Source organism: Myripristis murdjan, chromosome 10, assembly GCF_902150065.1.
Source record: "Myripristis murdjan chromosome 10, fMyrMur1.1, whole genome shotgun sequence".
Taxonomy (NCBI): Eukaryota; Metazoa; Chordata; class Actinopteri; order Holocentriformes; family Holocentridae; genus Myripristis; species Myripristis murdjan.
In genome coordinates, this window is record NC_043989.1 from 16,056,081 (window position 1) to 16,080,260 (window position 24,180).

Consider the following 24,180-nt stretch of genomic DNA (forward strand, 5'->3'; position numbering starts at 1 on the left):
TCACTCACACCCAATATGCGCTTTGCAATGTGTAGAGGTTGCTTTCTCTTGCATCATTTTTTTTTTCTGGCAATACCTGACAAAGCTCGGAGGGTTACTTTCAAAATTTAATCTGTAATATATTACCAATTATCTGTTAAGATTTTTATTTGGTTACGTAATCCACTTCAATACTCCAGCTGCTCAATACGCAAGTTTGCTTTCATTTTACTTTTGGATTTTTTTCCCCCCACCCGTCAATTTTGATATGGGCTAATAAGTAAGTAAGTAAGGCCATGCTCAGACATGACGTTTTTTTTTTTTTTTTTTTCTCAGCTGCCATCGTCTTTTTTTTTTTTTCTTACATGGAATCCTATGGGAAGCGGCCGTTAAATGTTCAAAAAGCGGCCGCTCTGAAAAGACGCCGACGGCATTTTTTGAGTTGAAACAAGTTTAACTTTTTCAGAAAAACGTCCTGTGATGGTAACCTCTTTTTATCAGCCGACCAATCACGACGGGAGGAAAAGGCTGCTATGTGTGTCAGGAATGTCACCGGCTATTTTATTATATGTGCCTAAAATGTGCTCTTCGTGGTGCTATTTTCACATACACACACACACACACACAAAAAGATTGCGGCAGCTTCTTTACTTCATTTACACGATGACCTTTTTTTTTTTTTTTTTTTTAAATAAGCACAATTAAAATAATTTAAAAGATTTGAGAATTATATGAAATGTTTAAATCTATTTGCAAATCATCACAATCAAATGATTTTTCCATCTAGGCTGAGTAATTCAACTGTAATCACTATCCTTGCTATTAGTTATTTTTCAAATACCTGAAATGTGATTGTTATGTCTTTATATTTAATTTACCACTTTTGAAATTTGCAGTAATGGCTGTAGTGTAAGCAGCCTTGCAAACAAATGCATACTGGAAGGAATGCAAAAAAGCAGAAAAACCAAATGTCTGTAGAAACAGTTATTGGTATTGAATTAAAATGAGGAATTGCTTCGCGTTACACAGAGCAAAGGCTGAGTCAGATCGGTCAAAGAAGTGGACACATTATGAGGTAATGCGGTGACCCTGGTGATGGATGATACACGGATAAATCAAAAAACAAACGAATGAAAGGGCACAAAGATGGATGGATGAAGAGCTCTCTTACCCGTGGAGGAGGGCTGGGCCCGGAGCAGGTATGAGTCATCTGGGCGAGGCTCCAGGTGAGAGTGGGTGGAGTTTTTCTCCAGCAGGGGCACCTGGCACTCCCTAATCGGTGGAGACGGGCCAGGGGAGGGGTGGTGGGGGGCGGAGGAGGAGGACGGCAGGGACGGAGGGAGCAAGGAGGAGGAGGAGGTTGGAGGGAGGGGGCGACCTGGAGGATGGAGGGAGAGAGAGGAAAGAGAGGGAGGGAGGGCGTTAGACAAAACGGATGGCAATGATTGACAGTGATACAGGTCAGTGCAATGTAGAACAGCCGGGGTACACGCAACCTGCTGAGGCTTTTATGACACCTCAATATCCACAAAGGAGAGATGCGACATGCAGGTAGATTGACACATTCACACAGATTTTAAACCTTTAATCTTCAACTCTGCTGCTCCCGTCGGTGGGTTTGTCTTTACAGATGCATGCTGTGCGACAGAGCTTTGTTCAAACCGACAAAACTTTATTTGAAATTCTAGCGGAGATCCCAAGGTGTCCAAAGACACCAAATGTGTCGAGCAGAATTACCGGGAAAGGGGTGTAAAGCGATGCACAAGACACCTGGGTAGTTTCTATTTGATCTTGCATCACGCGTTTGGAGATTTCACTGAATACAAGTGTCATGCAGCCTCAGTGAAGCGGGTGCAGAATATGTATGTGACATTGTTGTACAATATGGAAAACAATCTAATTTTAGGGAAATGTTATATTTTAAGGGATTAACTGTATACTTGCTGCACTGCTGTTACACTTGGCCCCCAGTGGAAAGTTTCTCTTTTCAAATACTCGATATTACACGTTTTTTTTTTTATTATTATTTTAAAAATACTTGTATTATAATTATTATTATTATTATAATTATTATTGTTGTTGTTATTTTATTTAGTTTTGCATCAAAATTAAAAAATATGGCTCAAGATATATTTTTTGTAGAAATTAGCATTGATGCAAGTCTCAAACAATGTCTACCAATGTAAACATACACTTACACACGCGCAAAATATATCAAATCGAATGATCAGATCTTTGTAAAGACCTACATCCATTATATCGTTGCCCTCTACCTCTACATGTGTGAGACAAAAGAAAGTTATCAGCCAAGGCTTTAAATAGTAGGAGCCGTGGGACGCGTGGACACAATCAGGCTGTCCCATACACCAGAGAGAGGAAAGAGGGATGGAGAGAATTCACTCTACTCTCCAAAGGTTTGGAATCAAGGACAAAGAAAAATCTAATAAATTCTATTTAGAGACTGCTCAAAATATAGAATAATTATGTCTGCTGTATTTGCAGCTCAATCCATCAACAATGTGGCAAGAATGAGGCCATTGAGTCCAGCCAATCCACTGAAGGACTCAAGTTATTACAACTACTAATTAGGAGTCGACCGAAGACGCTCCAACACACTGATAACCACTTATTTTTCTCCTGATTCCACATCCAAAATGATAGCCTTAGGCGTCGGTGGTGTTTTTTTCAAACAACTTTGTCAATAAAACTATTTTCATTTTCAATCTCAGGACATATTGTCCTTCACCTTCCAAAGTGAAAATGTGAGGGAAGAAGAAGAAGAAGAAGAAGAAAAAAAAGTCTAGTTTAGCAAACTTCATCTATCCGTTTTTTCACTATTGAAAAATAATCAGGAAAATACAGAGGAGAGTGTACATGCACGGCTTTTTCATGGCTTTAAAAAGTAACCGTCAGTGTTTCGTTCGTCTCACTTCTATTTTTCCTTTTATGTGGTTCAGAAATGACAGGGACAGAGAGAAAAGACGAAAAAGCCACAAGACCTTGAGGGAAAAAAAAGAATAGATAACTCAACATTCATTCATCACACTAGTTCTCGTTCACATTACTCACCCCTAGTCCTGGCATACAGATGTGGTGTTATTATAATTTGACTGCATTCACCTTGCCATCATAGTGTATTGATAGAAATCACGCCGTCTAAGGGCCATGATAGATGGGTGACTTTTTTTTTAGGCGATGGTGCAATACTGCTTGCAGCACGGATAGGAAATGGTAATAACCGGGAGGAGGGAGGGGAGGATCGATGTCGATATCGTAGCAAGCATAAAAAACAAAGTGGCTGGATATAGTTGTTGGCCAACTTGCCCATATATTGCCTCAAAATGTAGCACATTAATCATGGCATTAAGAGGAAAATAAGAGCTCTCGCCTGGTGCCATAGGGGCTATATGGATATATTTGAAAGGAGGGGAGGCAGAGTGATGCCTCTCTGTCCTGCTGTCCAAGCTGCTCCAGCTTAGAGCCTTGCGTCATGGAAACCAGAGCTATGATCGATCCACAGCCCCACGTTAACTACACCCCAGAGAGACGCCCGGCCTTGTCTTCTGTTTAGGTATGTGTGTTCATTCCTATTTGTGCGTACGGGCGTGCACGTGCATGTGTGTGCGTGCAAGCGTGCGCCTCCGTGTGTGCGTCTGGTCAATCTCATCAGAGCAAACACAGAGAAATGGATAAACAATGGCAAAGCAAACACTGTGGCCGACAGGAGGGGAGAGGAGAGCGGAGGGGAGGGATGAGGAGGGAGATGGATGGCGAGAGAGAGAGATAGCGAGGTCACGGGGGTAAGCGGGGGAATGAGGAACAGAGAGATGAATGGATGAACGGAGGGCGGAGAAGAGAGGACACACCAGAAGCTATGAGCCGGCAAAACTTATTGGCGATAAAAAATAAAAAAGACGCGAGAAGAAAGCAATAGAGGAGCATAATTAGGAGGAGTGGAGCAGATAAAAGAAGACTAAGTAGTGGAAGATGGAACACAGGAAGAAAGGAATGAAGAGATAAAGAAGGAATAAGGCATGGACCAAAAAAAAAAAAAAAAGGATTGATCTAAATGAATCGATCACTCACATCAATTGATGGTGGGAAGGGGTCTGGCTGCTTGCGTTTTCCACAAGAGCTTTAATGAGGCTACTGCTGACAATGGGCAAAGAAAAGTTAGCGCATGTGCACGTGTTTATGTGTGTGCGTGTGTGTGTGTCTGTGCACAGGCTTAGGCTTTTTTTAGTGCTGTTGCATGTATTTTTTAAACTTGTACTCATGTCCATGCGCGTGCGCGCGGGCTGTGCCCGTGTCCATGCACGCCTTAAGCTTGTTTAAGTGCTGCTGCATGTATTTTTTAAAGCGTGTGCTCACGGGTGTGCGTGCGCGCGCGCGTGTGTGTGTGTGCGCCAGCGTATGCGCGTAAGGTATGTGTATGAGAGTGTAGTTATTAATATTTTAAATCACTTTAATTACAAAAAAGGAAAAAAAAAATGCATGAGTTGGCCAAAAGCAATTAAAGGAACTTTAATCTCCTTAGCAATTATGCTGTGGGGCATCCTTAACTCAGTCATTTCTTCCCGCTACATTTCTAGAAAGGTCAGTGGAAATTGCTTTGTGTTATTAGAACAAAGACTTGGCAATGAGCTCACGTGGTTCTCTTGATGATTTGTTCATTGCCATCCTTCAACAGCCTCCCTGGCCATCTGTATACATCTCTCAATCCTTCACTCGCTCTCTCTGTGCCCATCCCTCGCTCTACAGAGTCTACAGTTCTCTCACAAGTGTTGATTAGTGTGAAAAATAAACATATCATAGGGGAGAAAGTTCCATTGTAAGACTGTAGCTCTTTATTAAAAGCATAAGCAAATGTCCTTGCTAATATTTACTGCAAAACAAAAAAGGCGTAATTACCATCAACGTGTTGTTCGAATGTGTGATTGCCACGCAGTCAAGTGCGTGAGCTTTGACTGTTGCTGTGCTACAGGATGACTGAGCACCATATCATTCTCGAGATGAGGTTTGTATACACTATTGTTCCTTTGCATAAAGCCGTTCTTTGATGTGAAAGGGCATTATCGTTCAGGCGCAATTCTGGCCGTCGACTGTTCAGCGGCTCCTTTCCTCTCCTCGCGCTTCTGCTTAATCCTCCTCTTCTTCCCTCAATTCCTGACGTCTCTCCTCTCGCCGTCCTTGTCTCTATTTCTGTCCCTCCTCTCTCCCTGCCTCGTTCTGTCCGTCCGTCTGCCCATCCACCCATCTGGCTGAGGTGAGGAGTGGTAGGCCGAGGAGAGCGGAGTGGAGCGAGGGATGGAGCGACAGCTGGAGCCCAGTCAGACAAGGAGAGACAAATTACCCCTCTAACGAGAACCATTCATCATCTCTTCATCCCTCCCTTCGTTCATCCCGCTCTTCCTCCACACCTCTAACGTGAGATGCGGCGCACCTGGATGGTTCCAGAGAGGCGCGCTGATCTGCCTAACAACCGATTGGACACGGAAACTCGTGCAAAGCCATAACCGCCGCGCTCAAAAACTGTTAGATTAGTGGATATACACTTGACACGCTTCTCATTTGGTAGCTACTCATGCTGCTAAGTCAATCAGCATGCACTTATATTACGAAAGAGGAGATAAGGTGGAGACAAAGGGATTAGACGAGACACAGAAGAGGATTGAATGAAGGCTAGACGACGAGGAGGAAAAGAAAGGAAAAAGAGAGCAATATACTCATGCTGGCACATGCAGAGACTCATTACTATGGCTGCTGTCAGCACAGATGTTGGACTGAGGGGGAGCTGTCAGTGTATGTGCGCGTATGCATGCATGTGGACGGGCCTATATGTGTGTGTGTGCACATGGATGTGTGTGTATGCATGTTTGATAGTGTTTGACAGTGATCTGAGGGCTATTTAGTGATGACAGCTGCTGACACAATAGGTCCTTTTCTCCCTTTATCCATGCAGTCTGTCTCCTCTGTCTTCTCTCTTTTCCCCCTTCTTGCTCCTTTTCCAAACTCTCACCTGCATTTTCCTTCCTATCTTCAAATATCACATTGAGCTCGACAACAGCCAGCCAGACACCTGTTGTTGCATGTGTGTGCGTGCGTGTGTGTGTGCAACAAATGAATGCTATACACAGCATGCCAGGGATGGTCCAAGTTCATACGCCTGTAGCTCAAACATGTTCTCCCGCACACTCCTGCTCTTTTCCCCAATCTGTAATCAGCTCCACCGCAGTAAAACCAACGATAAAATGAGCGGAGAGCGAGGGGAGAGATGAGACGAGGATTCGACAGACGTGTTTTAATTAACAAAGTTGGGCTTTCACAGCTTAAAGAGACGATTGTATCGCTGGCTCTTTCTTTGTCGTTCCTCTTTGATGTGTAACTGAGTGTCTGGCTCCTTCCCTGGCCTAAAGCTCTCCTCATGCTCTGTTCCTCTCTTTCATCTTGTCTGCATCACTCCATCGTTCCAGCACTCGCGGGGCCCTCAGCCCAAACACACACAGTCCTCCAAACACAAACAGCCTGCAGCTGAGGCTCAAACCATGCACCTTCCATTCGGGAGAAGGTGCTATCCAGATTCACAGCACTGATTTTGTTCTATGTTATAGCGTTTCTCACTGTTATTTTATTATTTATTTATTTTACAGTTATGACAACATTTACTTGTAAGCAGAGTTGGGAGAAATGAAAATAAATAGCCAGATGAAAAGGCTCTCTGTTCATGCAGTATAGAGGATTCTTTGAAAAGGGAATTCTTTGAAAAATAAAATAAAATAGAATAAAAAAAAAAAAAGAAAAAACGTGCAAAGGAGAGAGGGAGATGAAAAGAATAAGACATAGAAAGCCTCGGAAAACCTTGGCCTTGTTAAATCTTTTCAATCGCAAGTCAAAGCAAATCTCTGCTGCAAGTTGCCAATCAATGGCTGTAAGACCTTTCAGAAGCAATAGGTTATGAGGATTATTCCCCTCTCAACAATATCCCTTCACCATCAGAGAACATCCAGCACACAGAAATATTGGCGAAAAACAACATACTTAGATCAACCAAAGTGAATACAGAGACACGGTGAACTGAATTACAATGTATTTCTAACACACACACACACACACACACACACACACACACACACACACACACACACACACACACACAGACACACACACACACACACACACACACACACACACAGATTTATTTATTTATTTGTTTGTTTGTTTGCTTATATATATACTTATTTACTTCGAATATTCACAGGGATATGACACCCGTCTGTAGTTTATAACAGTGCTGTGAGGGAGGCAGACCACAATAATACTTTCACACTGTATATAGCTGCTGAAAAGGCCACAAATCACAACCGGTAGACAGTAAGTGCTCAACAATGTGCTGCAATGCAGAAGAAAAAAAAAAAAAAGAAAGAAAAAAAAACATTGCACAAATTTAAACAGTATCTCAGCAAAAAATCTAAGAGTAATTCCATCATACGGTTCAGGAGGTCATCCCTCTTTCCCTCTTTCTGCTCCTCCCTCAAGTGGCAGTTCTTTTTTTTTTTTTGAAGAGAGGAGAGATGAGGACAGACACAGACTGACACGGAGCAATACACTCGACCTTTGGACTTGCGCACACAAACATAGCCTGCCACCTATCTGCATCCGCTAATTGAAACATGCCTTCCTCTTGTTGCTGAGTGTGTGTGTGTGTGTGTGTGTGTGTCCACTGCTATACACAGCATTAGGATTCTGCAGCACACCCATGCTGTCCATTGTCAGAGATGTCCACTGCGTAACTTAGGGCAGCCATGGAGGCTGCATTACCATATAAATTACATCCATGTTGTTGCTGCTGTTGTGGATTGATGGTATTGTTATGGATTCTGCGCATTGGCCCCTCATTGAAAAGAATCAGAGTAAATAGCCTCCTCCCACATAAATGCAGACGCACGCATGGAATGCATACACACGCACTGTCTCTCTCTAACACACACACACACACACACACACACACAGAGGCTCAACCCCAGGTGCAGGGAAACAGACACCCATCCTCTCAGCCTTCCATTACCTCCAAACATGCTCTATAAAGGCTGAAAGGAATAGATGTGCAAAGGAGGAAATGTTTGTGTGTGTGTGTGTGTGTGTGTGTGTGTGCGTGTGCGCACGTGCTCACATACAATTGAAGCTGACTTCTCTTCACAATGAGTAACTTGAGCTAAAGCTATAACAATATATAAGCCGATGCTGCTGTGTTCAGTGAGCTCTCTGATTCAGTAGACAGGGCCTATTTACAAGACAATTTGATATTATGATAGCAATATACAGCAGAAGCCCGGTGGAACAAAATGCCGAATGTCATTTGAAACTTAAAGACGTAAATCTAAAAAAAATAAAAAAAATAAAAAAAATAAAGAAAAAACAAATCAGTGTCAAAATAATAAAAGGAGTTGTAAAATAAATAACAGAATAAAAAATACAATACAAAACAAAGGCAGTATCCACCAAAACATAGAGGGGAACACAAGAAAAAAAGTATTACCTAATTATTTCCACAGTTGTTACGCCACTGTTAAAACACAATGATGACGGCAGTTGCATAAAGTGCTGAACACTCATTTAATAAATTTAAGCGCTAAGCTAAAGCTTCTTCCACATTAAAAGAAAGTGTTTCACATAGCTGGCAGAGAATTTTATGATAGCACCAAGGCTGATTCCATTTTTCCTCGCTTGAGATAAAGGTTGAGAGTGCATTATGGAAAAGCTCTTTGTTTGTTGGGGAAAGCACTTGGTCTTAGCACTTAGCAGAGACACTGGCAAAACAGAAACCTGCTTGCAGCTTAGGAGAGATCTTTTCGCATTCGAGCTGCATCTCAAAGACCAGTGTTTGTGTGCTTGTTATCTTGACTGGAGGAAGCTTTTACATTCTGCAATATAAAAATCATCAGGGTGAAATGATGGAGGAGGCTTTTCCTAGAATTTCCTGTGCTATTGAACAGTTCGCAGAGGACTCAGCCAGAGACAACCAAAACTGCACAGAACAAAGCGCAGTGTCATAAAATTTTTTTTGACAAAAACGGCAAATTGAATCTCCTTGAACTCTGATTTTTCCTCAAATTTCCTTTAAAGTAGTTTCCAAAATCAGAAAATATATATATTTTTTCCCCATTTTAAGGGCATCATCAAATACATATTCTACACCTGCTAGTTCCAATACTTGAAATATTCAAACCCATGGTTGCTTTATGGCTTAAGCATCATTTTATACACATTTCCCTGTTATTCAGCAGGACATATTTGGTATATCTGCACACCTTAGGATCTCCTCTAGAATTAAAACAAAATGTTCTGGGTGTGAACAAAGCTGAGCCACACAGCATTCATTTGCATTAATAAACCCACCAACTGGACTGGCACGGTTGAACAGTTTTGGCAAGTAGAACAACTTTAGTTAGGGTTCTGGTTAAAGTTGTGGTTACGGTAACTAGGCCATGACTGAACGGGAAAATGTTTCGCTAAAAATGGAAACCTCTCTCGTGGTAGAAACTTCTCCTTGAGTTGGAAGAGAGCTGAAGGTCACCTGAACCACAACACCCAATTTCAACCTGCTGGCCTTTTTGCATTTAACACATCATGCTCAGTTCATAAACTTCCAAGAAACCAGGCAAAACGCCTGAAGAGACCCTAGACGTTGAAAATTGGATGCATACGGAATTACACACAACGAGAAATGCAAAAACTTGCATGCGCACAATCCCACTGGCACTACACGCACACACACACACACACACATACACACACACACACACACACACACACGCACACACACAGGTGTCTACACAAATGCCTATTTCAACACAGCGGGGCTCCATTGAACCACCCGGCAATTGCTGGTTGCTATGACAATCCAGTTCCGTAAAAAGCACAAAAAAGAGGAAAAAAAACGGCTGAAACAAAAAAAAGAAAAGAAAAGAAAAGAAAAGAAAGAAAGGACGGAAAAAAAGAAAATGTAAGATTTGAAAGAGAGAAAAGAACTGAGGGAAGAAGAGCCGTGGGAGAAAAAAGAGATGGTAAGTGATCCGGATTTGTTTGGTGCGCAGATCTGCCAGTTTGCGACCTTGTGCAGTGAGAGATAGCGTGTTGTATTGTAATCTCATGAATAAACTCCATTTCAGTGAAGTCTTTTCTGTGCACTGATATATTATTTGGAGTGTGTGTGTGTGTGTGTGTGTGTGTGTGTGTGTGTGCGTGCGCGTGTGTGTGAGACTGAGAGAGAGAGAGAGTTTGTGGGGCTGAGTCAGCAATCTCTGTTTTGACATTTTTGCACATGTGCACGCATACGGACACACATGCAATAATGTGCAAACACACACACACACACATACACACACACTGCAGACACTTCTACCCACTAGACTGGGATCAACCAACAGCAGGGTGATGCATTCAGAGCCAGTGGATAATGACTGCACTGAGGCCTGTTGCTGAGTGGATCCCTCTCTTCCCTTTGATGTCGGAGTGTGTTCTGCAGCCTCTATTTATAGCGGCAGCAGAGCAAAAAAAAAAAAAAAAAGGCCAGAGAGCTGAAGAACACAAGCAGCCACATTACATTCCCTCTATCTAGCCCACTCGTGAACGCCACGCTCTCTCAAGGTGAACAGTTCAGAGTTTCCGCCCTCTGGCCTCCCTGGTCTCACCCACGAAGGTGCGCTTGTGTGTGTTTGTGTGTGAGAGTGGGCAGAGGGGCGAGTGAAGAGTGATAGGAGATTACCATGCATGTCTGAGCCCTTTGAAGTAGCAACTGCTTTGGTCACGGATGGCTGAGTGGATGTGTGTGTGCATCTGTGCGCGCGTATGTGTGTGTGTGTGTGTGTGTGTGTGTGAGAGAGAGACAGGGATAGGTTGAGTCACAAGCCTCTGAGGCCCTCCTGAGCAGAAGACCTGTCTAATGCGGTTTATATGTGGACAGAGAGAAAAATACAAAAAAAAACACATAAACACACATGCACACACACGCTCATGAATCATCATACAGCCACACAATTAGCACAACTTGCATCACCTGACTCAGAGGAATAAGGAAGTCCCCGTGCTGATGGACTTTGCATGCAGTTGTGCACGTAGGTGTAAGCGCGAGTGTGTGTTTCTGGCTGCGTGTTTGTGTGCACATTTAGCATAAACACTCTCTTGCAAACGTGATGCAACTCTCCAAGGCACGACCAGCAAACCCACTCGACTCATAAACAGTTATGCCCAGCCAAGCGCAGGCAAAACACAACAGTAAGCACTGGAGGAGACAGACAGGCCAGTCAAATGTTCACGATTAGGCTATTAGTCTCACCCTTCCACTATGAACTGCAGACCTGGGAGACAAATAATAAATGCTAATCTTTGTAGGACGAAGCCAAGTCAGTCATTTTAAGCTGAGAGCGTTGAATGAGATTTTTAATTACTGCATGACCTGGGGTATATTAGCGCATATTAATGAGGATCATTAACCTAGAGGTAACTAAGACCCCTCCTCCTTAACTACAACTGATAGCACTTCTGCTGTCTGATGCTCAACCTCTATCAGTGTGAGCGCTTTAACATGTGTGTGTGTGTGTGTGCATGTGTGTGTGTGTGTGGGTCTGTGTATGTGTGCAAGTATGTGTGTGCGGAAATATAACCCTCGTGTTTGTTCAGAAGTTCTGAATAACTGGCCTATTCTGTTTCTAGCAATACAATGTGTCCTTGGAAAAAGCGAATAACTAGATAGTAACATCTTTTGTACAACTAAAGAATTATAAAGCTGAAAGCTTGATCTATGTCCCAAAGTCACCGTATGCTGAATGCTAGGGGATACACTGATTTATCTGTGGAATATCTATATCGGCCAGTATTGGCCTTGTTGGCTCCCATCAGCCCATAAAATTCTCTGATGGCAGCGGCCGGTATTTATCCATTCATTTTTGTCTAGGGCTCAAGACTAATGGTATCTCATTGACGCAAAATGTGTTTGGCATGGACAAACATCTTCCGCAGGATGCTTGCAGGACAAAGTGGGATTTTTTGATCAAATTCTAAAATAATTGTTATTATGTTTAACATGGCAAATTGGATTGACTGCACCTCCATAGCTACTAGAACCAATGTGTTCCACTACAACTGAGCACTTCTTCTCTTGCTGTCACTATTAGTAATTACTGGTTGTCCCCTTAGTCAACTGAGGTGTGAGACCAGTGAAAATATGATTCTGAAATATTCCTGTGGTACGGATCATTTCCCCCGTCACGTGAGAAAACGGTGTCGCATCTGATTTGGTCTACAAGCCTGAACTGATGAAGATCCATGTCTGAGTCCGAGTTGGAACAGGGTCACTATTCAGGAAAATGAATATCAGTTAAAGATGAATTATCATGTTATCATGATGTGTTCAAATGTAGTCCTGCTACAGGTAGTTGTATAGCGGGATAAAAAAGATTTTGAAACATCTCTTTCTTTTTTTAAGAACCTTAGTCATGTGAAAGAAGGTTATATTAAAGATTGTTTCATAAATTTGTATGATTGAATTCATGCTCATTCAAAGATACTACAATGACTGCCTAAAGGACTTGGTAAACATTGGTATCAGTATTGACTATCAAACAAATATTTTTATTTTAAACATTGGTACTGAACAAGGACTTCACAATAGGTGGATCTGTACTGAATGCACAACCTTGACTTGTAACTAAATGTCTCTGTACTTAATCGTCGGAGATGAAGGATTACTGGCGCTGTAGAGAAGATATTTTCATCTGGTCTTTTATGCAGCCACAGACAAAAAAAAAGAAGAGAAAAAGAAAATTCATTATTACTGTGTAGAGAGAAGGTACAGTACAGAGTGGAATGAAAGATGAGGGAAAGGAGAGAACCATCTCTATTGACATATGCAAAGGTCAATGCAATTTCAATGGACAAAGAAGAGGATAAACAGGAGAGAAAAGAGGAGAAAGTTTCTGTCCGTTGCTGTGACTACGAGAGGTTGATGTGGTAAAAAAAAAAAACACAATGAGGGAGCCACCTCCCACCTACTGCAGTTTAAATGCCAAGGATGCCATTGACGTCACCCATCCTTTCTGTAACCCCCTCTCCCAATCCCTCACTCCAGCATGTGCCTCCTGCAGCCCCAGTCTTGTCGTGCCATTAGGCCGCGGTCTCGGAGGTATAGAGACAGACGCTTTTATCTCAACAGAGTGCGGACCCGTCGTACTCGGTTTATAACATTTGCCAAACGCACACGTGCTCGCTCCACATAGACACAGGCGCACGGATGCTCGCATAAAGACTCACTTACGCGCGAGCACGCACGCACACTCCTTTATCTCCTATTCTCTTGCTCTCTCTACGTCCATTTCTCCCTCTCTATAAATCTCATGTCTCAGCAGTTTATCCTTTCATCTTTACATAACTCCGTAGTCCCTTGGCAGCCTACTCTAAAAGAAGTTGTTCCATACACACGCGATACCGCTCAGCCCCCCTCCTCCGCCCCCCCGCCGCCCATCCACAGCGCAGGGAGCTCATCCACCTGAGTCCGTATCCCACTCTGACTGTATCTCACATCTCTGCTTATATCACGGCACTGACTGGAATAACAATATCACTATTACAACGAGAGAGGGGCCAGCGCGTGGGGGTTTAAACGCACCGGGTACGAGACAGACAATTGTACTGGGCCTATGTGAATGATGGGGCTACGCTGCTCAGAGAATAGGGCTCCATTCTGCAGCGAATCTGTGGAAGGAACGAGGGCCATGTTGTTGAGGGACTGGGTTGTTACGTACACAATGGAGCCGATCACAAGAGCAATGTGCTATTCTTTATCTGGTGCTGGTATGGAATAATGGGGCATAATATCGCTCTCCAGTAGCCGTTTATATTATATAATAATCTCATGGTAAGTGTGGTATGGGTGAATGCACCGTATACTGTTTGTACAGCATGTGAATATAGACCATGGTAAGTGGGACTGTGGTACACTTTATGTAAATTGTGTATATGTGTGTGTGTGTGTGTGTGCTTGTCTGCCTGTGTGTGCGTACACATCTTCCTACAGTACAGTGTGCATTAATTGCCATTCCCAGTGGTCGTCAAGAGTCTGCAGGACTCCTGTGGGACGTTTCCACCTTCATTAGACTCTACTGATCATTGGGCTGCAGCACCAAGAGAGGGCCTGCTCGCCTCTTTCATCACTCGTTCTTTACTCTACTACTCAATTTTGCGTCCTCCCTTCTGCTATCCCTCCCATAGTTCTTTTTGTTTGTTTGTTCTTTTTTTAATAAATTTTGCTTTTTCCCAAACCAAATTGTGTAGTCCCCTCTTTGTTTTCACAGTGTAGTCAAGGCATTTTTTTGTCTCGTTATAAGCACCGGGGAATGTTACTTTACAAGTAACATGTTAAAGTACTTTAGTGTTACTAAAAATAGAAGCCCTTTGTGAAGCCTTGTGCATGTTAATTATTGCTACTACCTACTCTATGATTTAACACTATAGTCAACGTATTGCATAGCCCTCTACTCCTGTAATTAACTCTGCAGGGGTAACACAAATGATAGACAGACTTGTCTTTTTCAAACAAATTCAAGTGGGAATACTTTCCACAATGTTGAGCCTGTCTTCATCTCTGCCGTTAGCGTTTGCAGAATCTATGCAGCCTACAGCTTATGTTTTTATTTGTTTTTGCAGAATCAGGGTGAATAATAATGTACTGCAAAGTCATAGCTTGTTTATTTGAAAAAAAAAAAACAACAACCAAAGATTTGATCTGACCTGATTTGAAAAAAAAGTAACATGTTAGGTTACTAGTAACCACAAAACAGTAATCTGAGTTCTCTAACATGTTTCATTGTATTGTGTTACACCCAACACTGACTGTTTTTTTATTATTATTATTTTTTAAAATATATATTAGAGATGCAAAACTACAGGAAAGAGCAAGGGTGATGTGTGCCAGTTCAAGATCTGGACTTGAAACTGTTGAGTTCATGGGACGTGCTTTACCCCCGCTGCACCAAAGAGTAACCCGCTCCAGCAATTTCTAATGGCTTATGATTTTATTGCTTCTCCTCTCATCCTTCAACATTTCTGTCACTATTCCCCCCTTCACCCTCTCCACTTCCTCTCCGCCTTCATCTCACTCCTCTCTCTTTCGTGTTTTCATTCCTATCAGCCTTCCTTTCGTCATTATCTCAGTTAATTCTTCTCTCTGTCTCGTTCCCCAGTGCAAGTGGTTCTTACCCCTAGGGGGTAGGTTCACTACCATTCCACACACCCCTACAGACATGTAATACACCCCCTGCTCCCCCTTGCAACCCCCACACCCCTCCATCTCAGCCCTCCTCCTCTCCCCTCCTTTCTCTGCGGTGGATGAGAGAAGCCAGCTGGAGGAAACAGAGAGAAATGGGCCCAATTACAGCATTGGGAACTGAAAGTTGGCTAATTAACTCTAATTCGCTAACAAACTGCTTTTTCACAGAGAATCATCTCTCTCTGTCACATGGCACACACATGCGTGAAAACCTGCATTTGCACGCACGCGCATACACTCACACACACACGTAGACATACATAAACACAAACACGCACATACGTACGGGTGCACACGCATGCAAGTACACATGCATATAAATGCACATAAAGCACACGCACACATCCACACACACGCATGCACACACACACACACAAACACACACAAAAGCTCACATTGCCCACACAAATGTGCACGGACACACTTGCTCAGCTGTATTTACCGCAAGGGCAATATGTTGATTACGTTAGAGTGGCTGATTATTGCACAGTGACAGTAAAGGAAACAAATGTCTTTCATAGGAAGGCATCTATCTCAGTGTGAGGGCTGCTAGCTATAGTCTATGGCAGCAAAATGACTCCGCTGGATCCAGCTATGACAGACAAAAAAAGACAGAGCAGGAAGGGGAAAGAATAAAAAGAGAGTGATTGCATAAATGAGGTAGGAGAAGAGAAAGTTAGAGGGGCACCAGATGGAAAGGGAAGAATGCATGAATAAAGGAGGAGATAAAAAGGGGATGGATAAAGAGAGACAGTGAGAGAGAGAGAGAGGAAGAGAGAGAGAGAGAGAGAGAGAAATGAGACAAGACATGGTGAAGAGATGGATAGTGAGAGACCATGGAGTGATTTTCTAGGTTCTGTTCGGAGGCTGAGAAACACTTTTCCCTTACAACAGGGTAATAGTGGTTGGAGGCAAGAACAATAGGTTTATCTAGAGCAAAGATGCTATCTGGGCTGCAACACAGACACGAGCAAACACTCACACACACACACACACTCACACTAACAGACTGTAGGATGTGGGCTGTTTGTTTCATTACTAGTGGGTTACAAACTGTATGGGGAATTACAGTGTAGGCAGCAGTTGGAACAATAAGCTTGTCAAAGTTGAGTTATCAGAATGAGAACAGGTGTCCAGTAGGAACAACTGTGCTCCACTTCTGAAAAGGCAGTGTGGGCCAGCACTTACACGCACACACACGCTTACACAAACAGCGTGTTTGAGTAGGAAGGGTGCAAGTAAGCATTTCTTTAAGCCATTGTTAGTGAGTCAGGAGATCCTCTCATCCCTCTCAATGAATCGTGAAATCCCTATGGATTACCACACATACAGTGTCTTACGTATGTGTGTGATAGCACATGGATGCTTGCGCGTCTGTGTGTGCGTCTGTCTAGCTACCAATGGCCCGTCATTAGTGCTCCATGAAGAGTGTGTATGTGTTCTGAATGACTAACGTTAGTTCAGAAACACGCACGCACACACACACACACGCACGCACACTCCATCACCTGACCGCCGAGCAGATGTTTTCAGATGGGAAAAATGCAACTTCTCAGCTCACACTGCACCTTGCGCCGCTAACTCCCCCTCCATCTCTCATCTCTCTCCCTCTCCCTCACCCCTCCCTCTTTCACCGGCTCTCACTCACACTCCTTTCACTTCCAATAAATCTCTGCTCGCTGCCTTCCTCTCTCTCTCTCTGACTCTCTCTGTTACTGTCTCTCTCTTCCTATCTCTTTCTCTGATCCACCTCCTTCTCTCCCTCCACTTGCTCCATCTCTGTCCCCCTCTCACACCTCATTAGTGATGCTAATACCCCAAGTAATGGAAGACACCATCCACACTGTTGGTGTGTGTGTGTGTGTGTGTGTGTGTGTGTGTGTGTGTGTGTGTGTGTGTCGGCGTGAGACCACACACTTTGGAATAGACTGTGTCTGTGTCTGGGATTGGGAGATGAGTTTCCCCCTCTGATCCCATTTCTCCATCTGGGCCCTGCACTCCTTTTCGCTGAGAGAAAATCCAATGGAAATGCAATCACAATCGGTTAGGGCCCAGACCAGGACAGACACACACACACTAATACACACATACACTCACTCACTCAAACACACACACACACACACACACACACACACACACACACACACACACACACACACTCCATCCCACTACCGCAAGGGAGCCATGCAGAAAATTGTTTTGGACATGGTGATGAGGAGAGGGGGGTCTGGGGGTGTGGAGAGGGGGGACTTTTTAATTTACATTTTTAATGTAAAATATCATTCAAAGAGGGAAAGTTAGGCATCTCATTATACCGCTTCTTTATTACACACAAGACACATCACTCTCAGGGTACTGTATCCTGCACAACATGCATACACCCACACACACACACACACACGTGAAGACCCTGCTGAGCCCTCCAGCCATAATCAGCCAGTTTGAAATGGGGCTCTTCCTCAGACACCATAAATCTGTGGAAGAATAATCTATCCCCTCCTCCAGACATCATCAGTCTTACCACAGATAATCTATAGTACATCTCAGGGTCCCCCGAAACCCAACTCACCCAACTCACCCTGCTCCCCTCTTGCCTGTTCCTCTAACTCATGGCCATGAAGGAGGGGTCACTTTAGGAAAACTTTGAAGGCAAGCTACCAAATATTCAGCTTCACACAGCCACTCTCTATTTCATTGCTGTTGTTCACTTCATCAAACAGAATCTGGGCATTGTTGGGTCCAAACCATTTGGAATCGGGGTGGTAGCAACAGGCGTTTACAAAAGTACATAGCAGGTGCTTGGATCAACCATCTGTCTATCATTAGCTAGCTCGTTCAATCAGACAAACGAACCATATGACGTAGTATGAGGGTGCCCAGCCTAAACAAACAACAGCAACTGTGATGGTGAAAGCCAGCAAGCAATTCAGTAAGCGTGTTCTTAGCTCGCTGGCATGTCGGTACACAATGCTTGCCCCTTTTTGTGTGACAAAATTCAAAATGTGGTGCAGTGCCACTTCCAGCTGTCGCCCTCCTCATTACTGCGCCGGTAGGTCCTCGCTGGACACTGATTGGTCCAGCCATTTAGTGGCTTCCAATGACATGTAGGTTGAAGCATACCCAGATGTTTCATGGGCAGTGATGGGAGTAACGGCGTTACAAAGAAACGGCGTTACTTTTATCAGTAACGAGTAATCAAAGAAATTACTGTTTCCCCTGTTATAACGCCGTTACCGTTACTGACAATAAAATGTGCCGTTACTAGCCGTTACTTACCACTAATAATTATTATTATTTTATTATCCTATTCAAAAAATGTGCGTCTTGTGGAGAAAAAGCGGTGTGTCAATTTTCAAACCGGTTGGACTTGGCAGTTTTTCGTAACTTATCAACATGCATGGAGAATGACTGAGAACAAATTACAAGAAGCCCATGTGTTCCCTGATGGCAGAGCGGATAGTATCTCCACCTGTCATACATAAGACCGGGGGTTCAATTCCCCACCTGGACAAGCTGGCATCACTACTTTAAACTATAATACATTACTTTTTCAAAGTAACGTGCCCAACACTGACAATGATAGATGAAATTTGACAGCAATGTCCACACTGCAACAGCAATGCAAAAATATGTGCATTAATAAGAGGATTTAAGAAAAGAAAAAAAGTAATCATAAAAATTACTTTCCCCAGTAATTGAATTACTCTTCTGCAGCAGTAATTGAGTAGTAATCAAAATTACTTTTTTACAGAAGTAATTAGTAATTGTAACTTATTAGTTTTGTGAGTAATTGGTCCCAACACTGTTCATGGGTCAAATGAAAGAGATCAGCTGATTGTGCACAGCTACCGAATCTTGCTATGGGACAGAAGCTATTTCCGAATTCAGGGGCTGTTTCGTTTGAAGGACACAGTCTTATGAAGGTCTGGTCTTTGGATGACTGAAGGCTATACATTCTCGCTAGCCACCGGTCACTATCTGGGACAAGGAATCCCCTTGTGCCACTAAGGGTTCCCTCTTGTGTAGCCTCACAAGATCAAACAGCTGTTACTCATTACTCCTTAAATACTCCACAACAAAGTACAATGATGTTAAAAACTGGAGATGACCTACAATTGCAAAAGCTTTAATTTTCATTTTAAATGGTTACTTAACATTAGTTACGCTAATTAACTTTAGCTAATGAAAGTAGGAGATGATTTTACAATTTCATCTATTCATTTGCATCTATTCTGAATTCAAACAGGTAATATAATAAAACAACTCGCGCTTACGTTGCTATGTAGTCTTCCCTTTCCCTTTCACGTGCTGCCACTGTGGCTTTTCAAAATGACAACTATGTGAAACAGATTTTGTGATACGGAGGAGGGCAAAGGATACACTGCTTGTGTCCTTCAAGTTCTGCTAAAAGAAGGTGGCATATGTGGGCCACACTCAGATGCCACTTTGGATTGAGACAGTGTTGTTGATAGACTGTGATGTATGCGGTCTTTAAATGCGACCTTTGAAGGAGGCAGACCCTTAACTGAGAGATAGCAAGCGATAGTCCAGCTTGAGGATCATTTGCAGCAGTCGGGGTGACACCGTTTTACTCTGACCTTCTGCGCGGCTCATGTAATGACTAGATCATCATGACTACTTTAACTACTTCCAGGTCACTGGACGCAGTGGAAAGTGACTGAGTGCACAGAGTAACACAGAAAGACTGTCCTGCCCCCAAAAAAAAAAAAAAAAAAAAAGCTAGTGAGCGCATGGAGACTGATTACTAAACGTGGTAAAGGCACAAATCGTTTACAGTGGTTTACAGTGACAAGTCATAATCTCGGCTTTTCTAAACGCTTGTTTCGCTCAGCCAAATGAACATGACACTTCCTGCCGTTGGCTTTGCTCCACCTCCTGAGGTCGGGGCCAGTGATGTCATCCAGAACAAGAGTGTGTGGCCCTTGGAGGCTCCTGAGGCTCCCTGTGGCCTGCCCATGTCATAAATGATCAGTGTTAGCTGTCAGGCTGACACGCAGGCTGCAACGAGGATTAACCACCTGCAGGAAGACTGGTGGTGATGCCTCTAATGATGTGTGTATCTGTGTGTCATTTCCATCTAAATATATCTATATTTGTCGAGGAAGCAACATCACTGTGACTTGTGGGCTCCTATGTGCATCCATCTCTGTGTGTGTATTATCAACATCTGCGTATGTTCGTGTGTATAAGGAGGACATCTGCCCACGTCAGCAGTGATTTAAATGTCCTCTAAAGAGAGCTATGAGTTGACGCGCTGATAATAAACCATCCGTTTGTTGACGGCAGAATCTGATTGATGTTGATATGTGTAAACAACGGTATGTGTATTTACACACCAAAATAGACAAATTAGAAATCCTGATCCATAGCCTACAGTAATTCCAAATTGGAAACCTGTCACCTGTTATCACATTGAATAGCAATTTTAAATCAACAGGAAATGTGTCGGCGAGCTGATAATCATCCTCCCTGTCAGAAAAGTGTAGTTTCGCAAAGTAATGCAAGCACTGTTGGAAAATGAACCTGACACTGCCCTTCCTCTCCTTCTTCCTTTTTTCCCCTCTCTGCTATCATGCTGCTTTTTGTCCTCTACAAGTCTCCTGCAGCTCTTAAAGGCTGAGACAGCACTGTGGGAGCCTGATCACTGATCACTACTGCACACACACACACACACACACACACACACATACATATATACATATATACATCTATCTATCTATGTATCGATATATGTATGTATACACACACACACACACACACACGCCATATCCACGGGTGGAAGGCACGCGTCAGAAGTATGTCTGTCAAAATTAAATTGCTGGCTACATTACATTACAAGCGTTTGAAGGTGTTGAAAACTCATTTTTACAAATCACCCCACAGGCAGGTCGACAGAAGGCTGCGCGTATACATGTGTGAGTGTTTGTGTGTGTCTGTGCCGTCAGACAGCCTCCACCAGGTGGGTTAGGCAATATTCTCTGTTCTTTTAGTCAATTTTGCAGTTGATCATTATCGCGTTGTGTAGGTTGTTGCTGAGCTTGTTGTTGTTCCTCCCCCTCTCCCTCCCCCCTTTTTCTTTGTAAGGATAATCCTTACTTCTTTTTTTTTCTTCCTTCGAACTCCAAGCAAAGTCATTTCTCCCCGAGACCCCCCACTGGGGAAAAAACAAACTTTCAAAGCCAGCCAAACTATGAGTCACACAGACACTTTCTTCTTTGAAAGACACACACAGACACACACCCGCGGAGGAACAACAAGAGCCGCAGAATGGACATAATGGCTTTCTGATAATTATTCATAAAGGTGACTTTTGAATTAAGGAAAACAGTCCATTGTGTGAGTGCCACTAAAGTGCTTGAACTGAGCAGCAGGGGACGGGCCTGGAGGTAGCCACACTAGCACAGCACAGGCAGACGAACAACATTATGTTCAGGCTGAAATAGACTGAAACACACACACACACACAGAGACACACACACAAACACACACAGGCTATCAACAGCAACTCACAAGCACACACATACACACACACACACACACCCACACACATCTAGATTCCGAGACTCAGCCTCATCATAACATTTCAATTAGCTTCGGAGGACAGTTGTCTGGCCACACGCTGATGACCATGCCTCCCATCTGGGCTCACTGCAGTCAGACAGACAGACAGACAGGCGAGCGGATGGATAGACAGAATGACCGACAGTCTGATGGCCCTCCACGCTGATTAATTCTGAGCGATGAGGAGGGTGGGTTGAAATTAGAACACTGTGATGGGAATAATCAGAAGAAGCAGTGAGCTGTACTTTTCTGGGAATTACAATATGGTCACTGAGAGCATATGGCTGCTCTCTGTTTCGGTTTCTGCTAGCATTACACCTCAGGCTGAACCCTCTCCAGTTATATAAGTCTCCCCCACTCTCCCTTGCTCTTCCCTCTTTCTTTTAATACAATTTTTCACCCTATCTCTCCCCTCCCTGGTTGTGGCACATTCTGCATGAACTCAGTTTTGTTTGGGTAAGGCAGCAGCTGCTGTGAAAGTGGCGGCACCCATACAGCGACAACAACATCGGCAACAACAACCGTCCCGCAGGACCATGGGAGGTCTGTGTCGCCCCTTCATGATCTCTCCCTTGAGAACCCCCCCCCCCCCCCCCCCCCACCCCCACCCCACCCCCACCACCACCACCCATCCAATCTCATTTCCTCTGCCTCCTCCAATTTCCCTCATCTGTACCCTCTACGTTTTCTCCATTTCTCTTTTCCGGAGAAATGCTGTGGTTTTCCCACACAAAAATCCTTATTGAATGATCATAAAAAAACTCAATGGAAAGTAGAAACTAGATTTTGCTCCATGTCTATATGCCCACTTCTCTGTCCAGCCCCCCTCATTCCCCTCTCTCTCTCTCTCTCTCTCTCTCTCTCTCTCTCTCTCTCTCACCCTCTCCCTCGCTCTCTCCCCATCTCCTTCTCTCTGGTAGAGGATAGTAATCCCATTAGGATCAATATTCCAGGCGAGTGAGCATCCTTTCACTGCAGCAATTACAAACCTTTAGAGACATAAAGGAGAGCATTTCTTCACAGCTTAGACCATCAATCAACTATTTAGCTTCAGAGGCAGAATATGATGTGTGCATGTGTGAGTGTGTGTGTGCACACACATGTATGTGCGTGCTCACACTCTGAATGCTGCAGTATTGTTCTGTCTTGCTTACAAAAATGACTGTTGGGATTTTCGCCTTATAGATCCTATTATGGGTGTATGAATACATGAGAGCTTCTTAATGCATACTTCCCATCTGGTGGTGCAACAAGGCCCTATCACCTCCCTTGTGAATGCATGTATTAGCATTGTCTACAGTGGGATTTCACAGTCAGCTAAGCTGGGGTGTTAGCGAGGGGTTAATATTTCATGCCTTCACGTTATCTCACCCACCCCCACCTTAGCCACATTCGCTTGTGCACCCAGTCCATGCAAGTTGCCTCTGCAGTATCACTTAGTTGTTATGCTAGTCTGCCAAATATACAGTATGCTAATATATCTATCTTTGATCTACGAGTCCTTGGCAGCAATAGAATTGAGCTCAAACTGTAATTCTGCTTAAAAATGCATTTCTCGGTAACATAAGGACAGCCACTAGTTACTAGATTCTGAATACAGTCGCTTTCTCTTTTTCTATCTCTCACTTTTTTCTTGGTCTCTAATGAGGTGGCGTGACTGACAGAGATGGTGAGGGCATATCACTTCTCATCTTGTCAGCTCTGTGGCCACTTGTGGCCCTCAATGTCACAGGGCTCCTCTTTGCCTGAGGGCCCTTGGCTTCCATCTATCTCTCTGCTCCACAAACCCCCATCTGCTGCGTCTTGCCCAAAGACAGAAGCAGCTTCGGCTGGGTCACATCTGGAGGCACCTTGGGTGGCAGGCTCTGGAACACACTGGTTATTATTGCGCTAAGAGACTGGGAGAATGCACTTTCTCATAGGAATTGATATACATTCTCATTTTAATACCGTCTCAGTATAATCTCCGAGTTTAAATTTGTTAGTGAATATTATAACAATTTAATCCGTTCTTTACTGGTGTGGAAAATGAGAGAAGCTATTGGCCTGATACAGTAGAGAGGAGGTAAACATCAGACTTATCAGGGAAAAATTTAAATCACCTTAAATCACCATTAACTAAACATGCAGGCTTCATAAAACATCCATACAGGAGTCACAAAATAATACATCTAAATGTCTTGCTATTTTTATTGATGATTCAGAGCTGCATCATAGCCCGTGGCTCACACCATCAAAACGATTGTACTAATTCTTTGCCATAAAAAAAATTCAATTAGACTATCATTAGACCAGGC

General features: G+C 43.4%; 1 protein-coding gene across 1 annotated transcript in view; it reads right to left on the reverse strand.

Annotated features, from left to right (window-relative positions):
- The window catches only part of tenm2a (teneurin transmembrane protein 2a), a 167,369-nt gene that overhangs the window by 62,460 nt on the left and 80,729 nt on the right, over window positions 1–24,180 (reverse strand). The window contains exon 4 of the mRNA XM_030062014.1: window positions 1,151–1,357. Within this exon, the coding sequence (XP_029917874.1) occupies window positions 1,151–1,357 (207 nt within the window). The remainder of the gene's footprint in view (window positions 1–1,150; window positions 1,358–24,180) is intronic.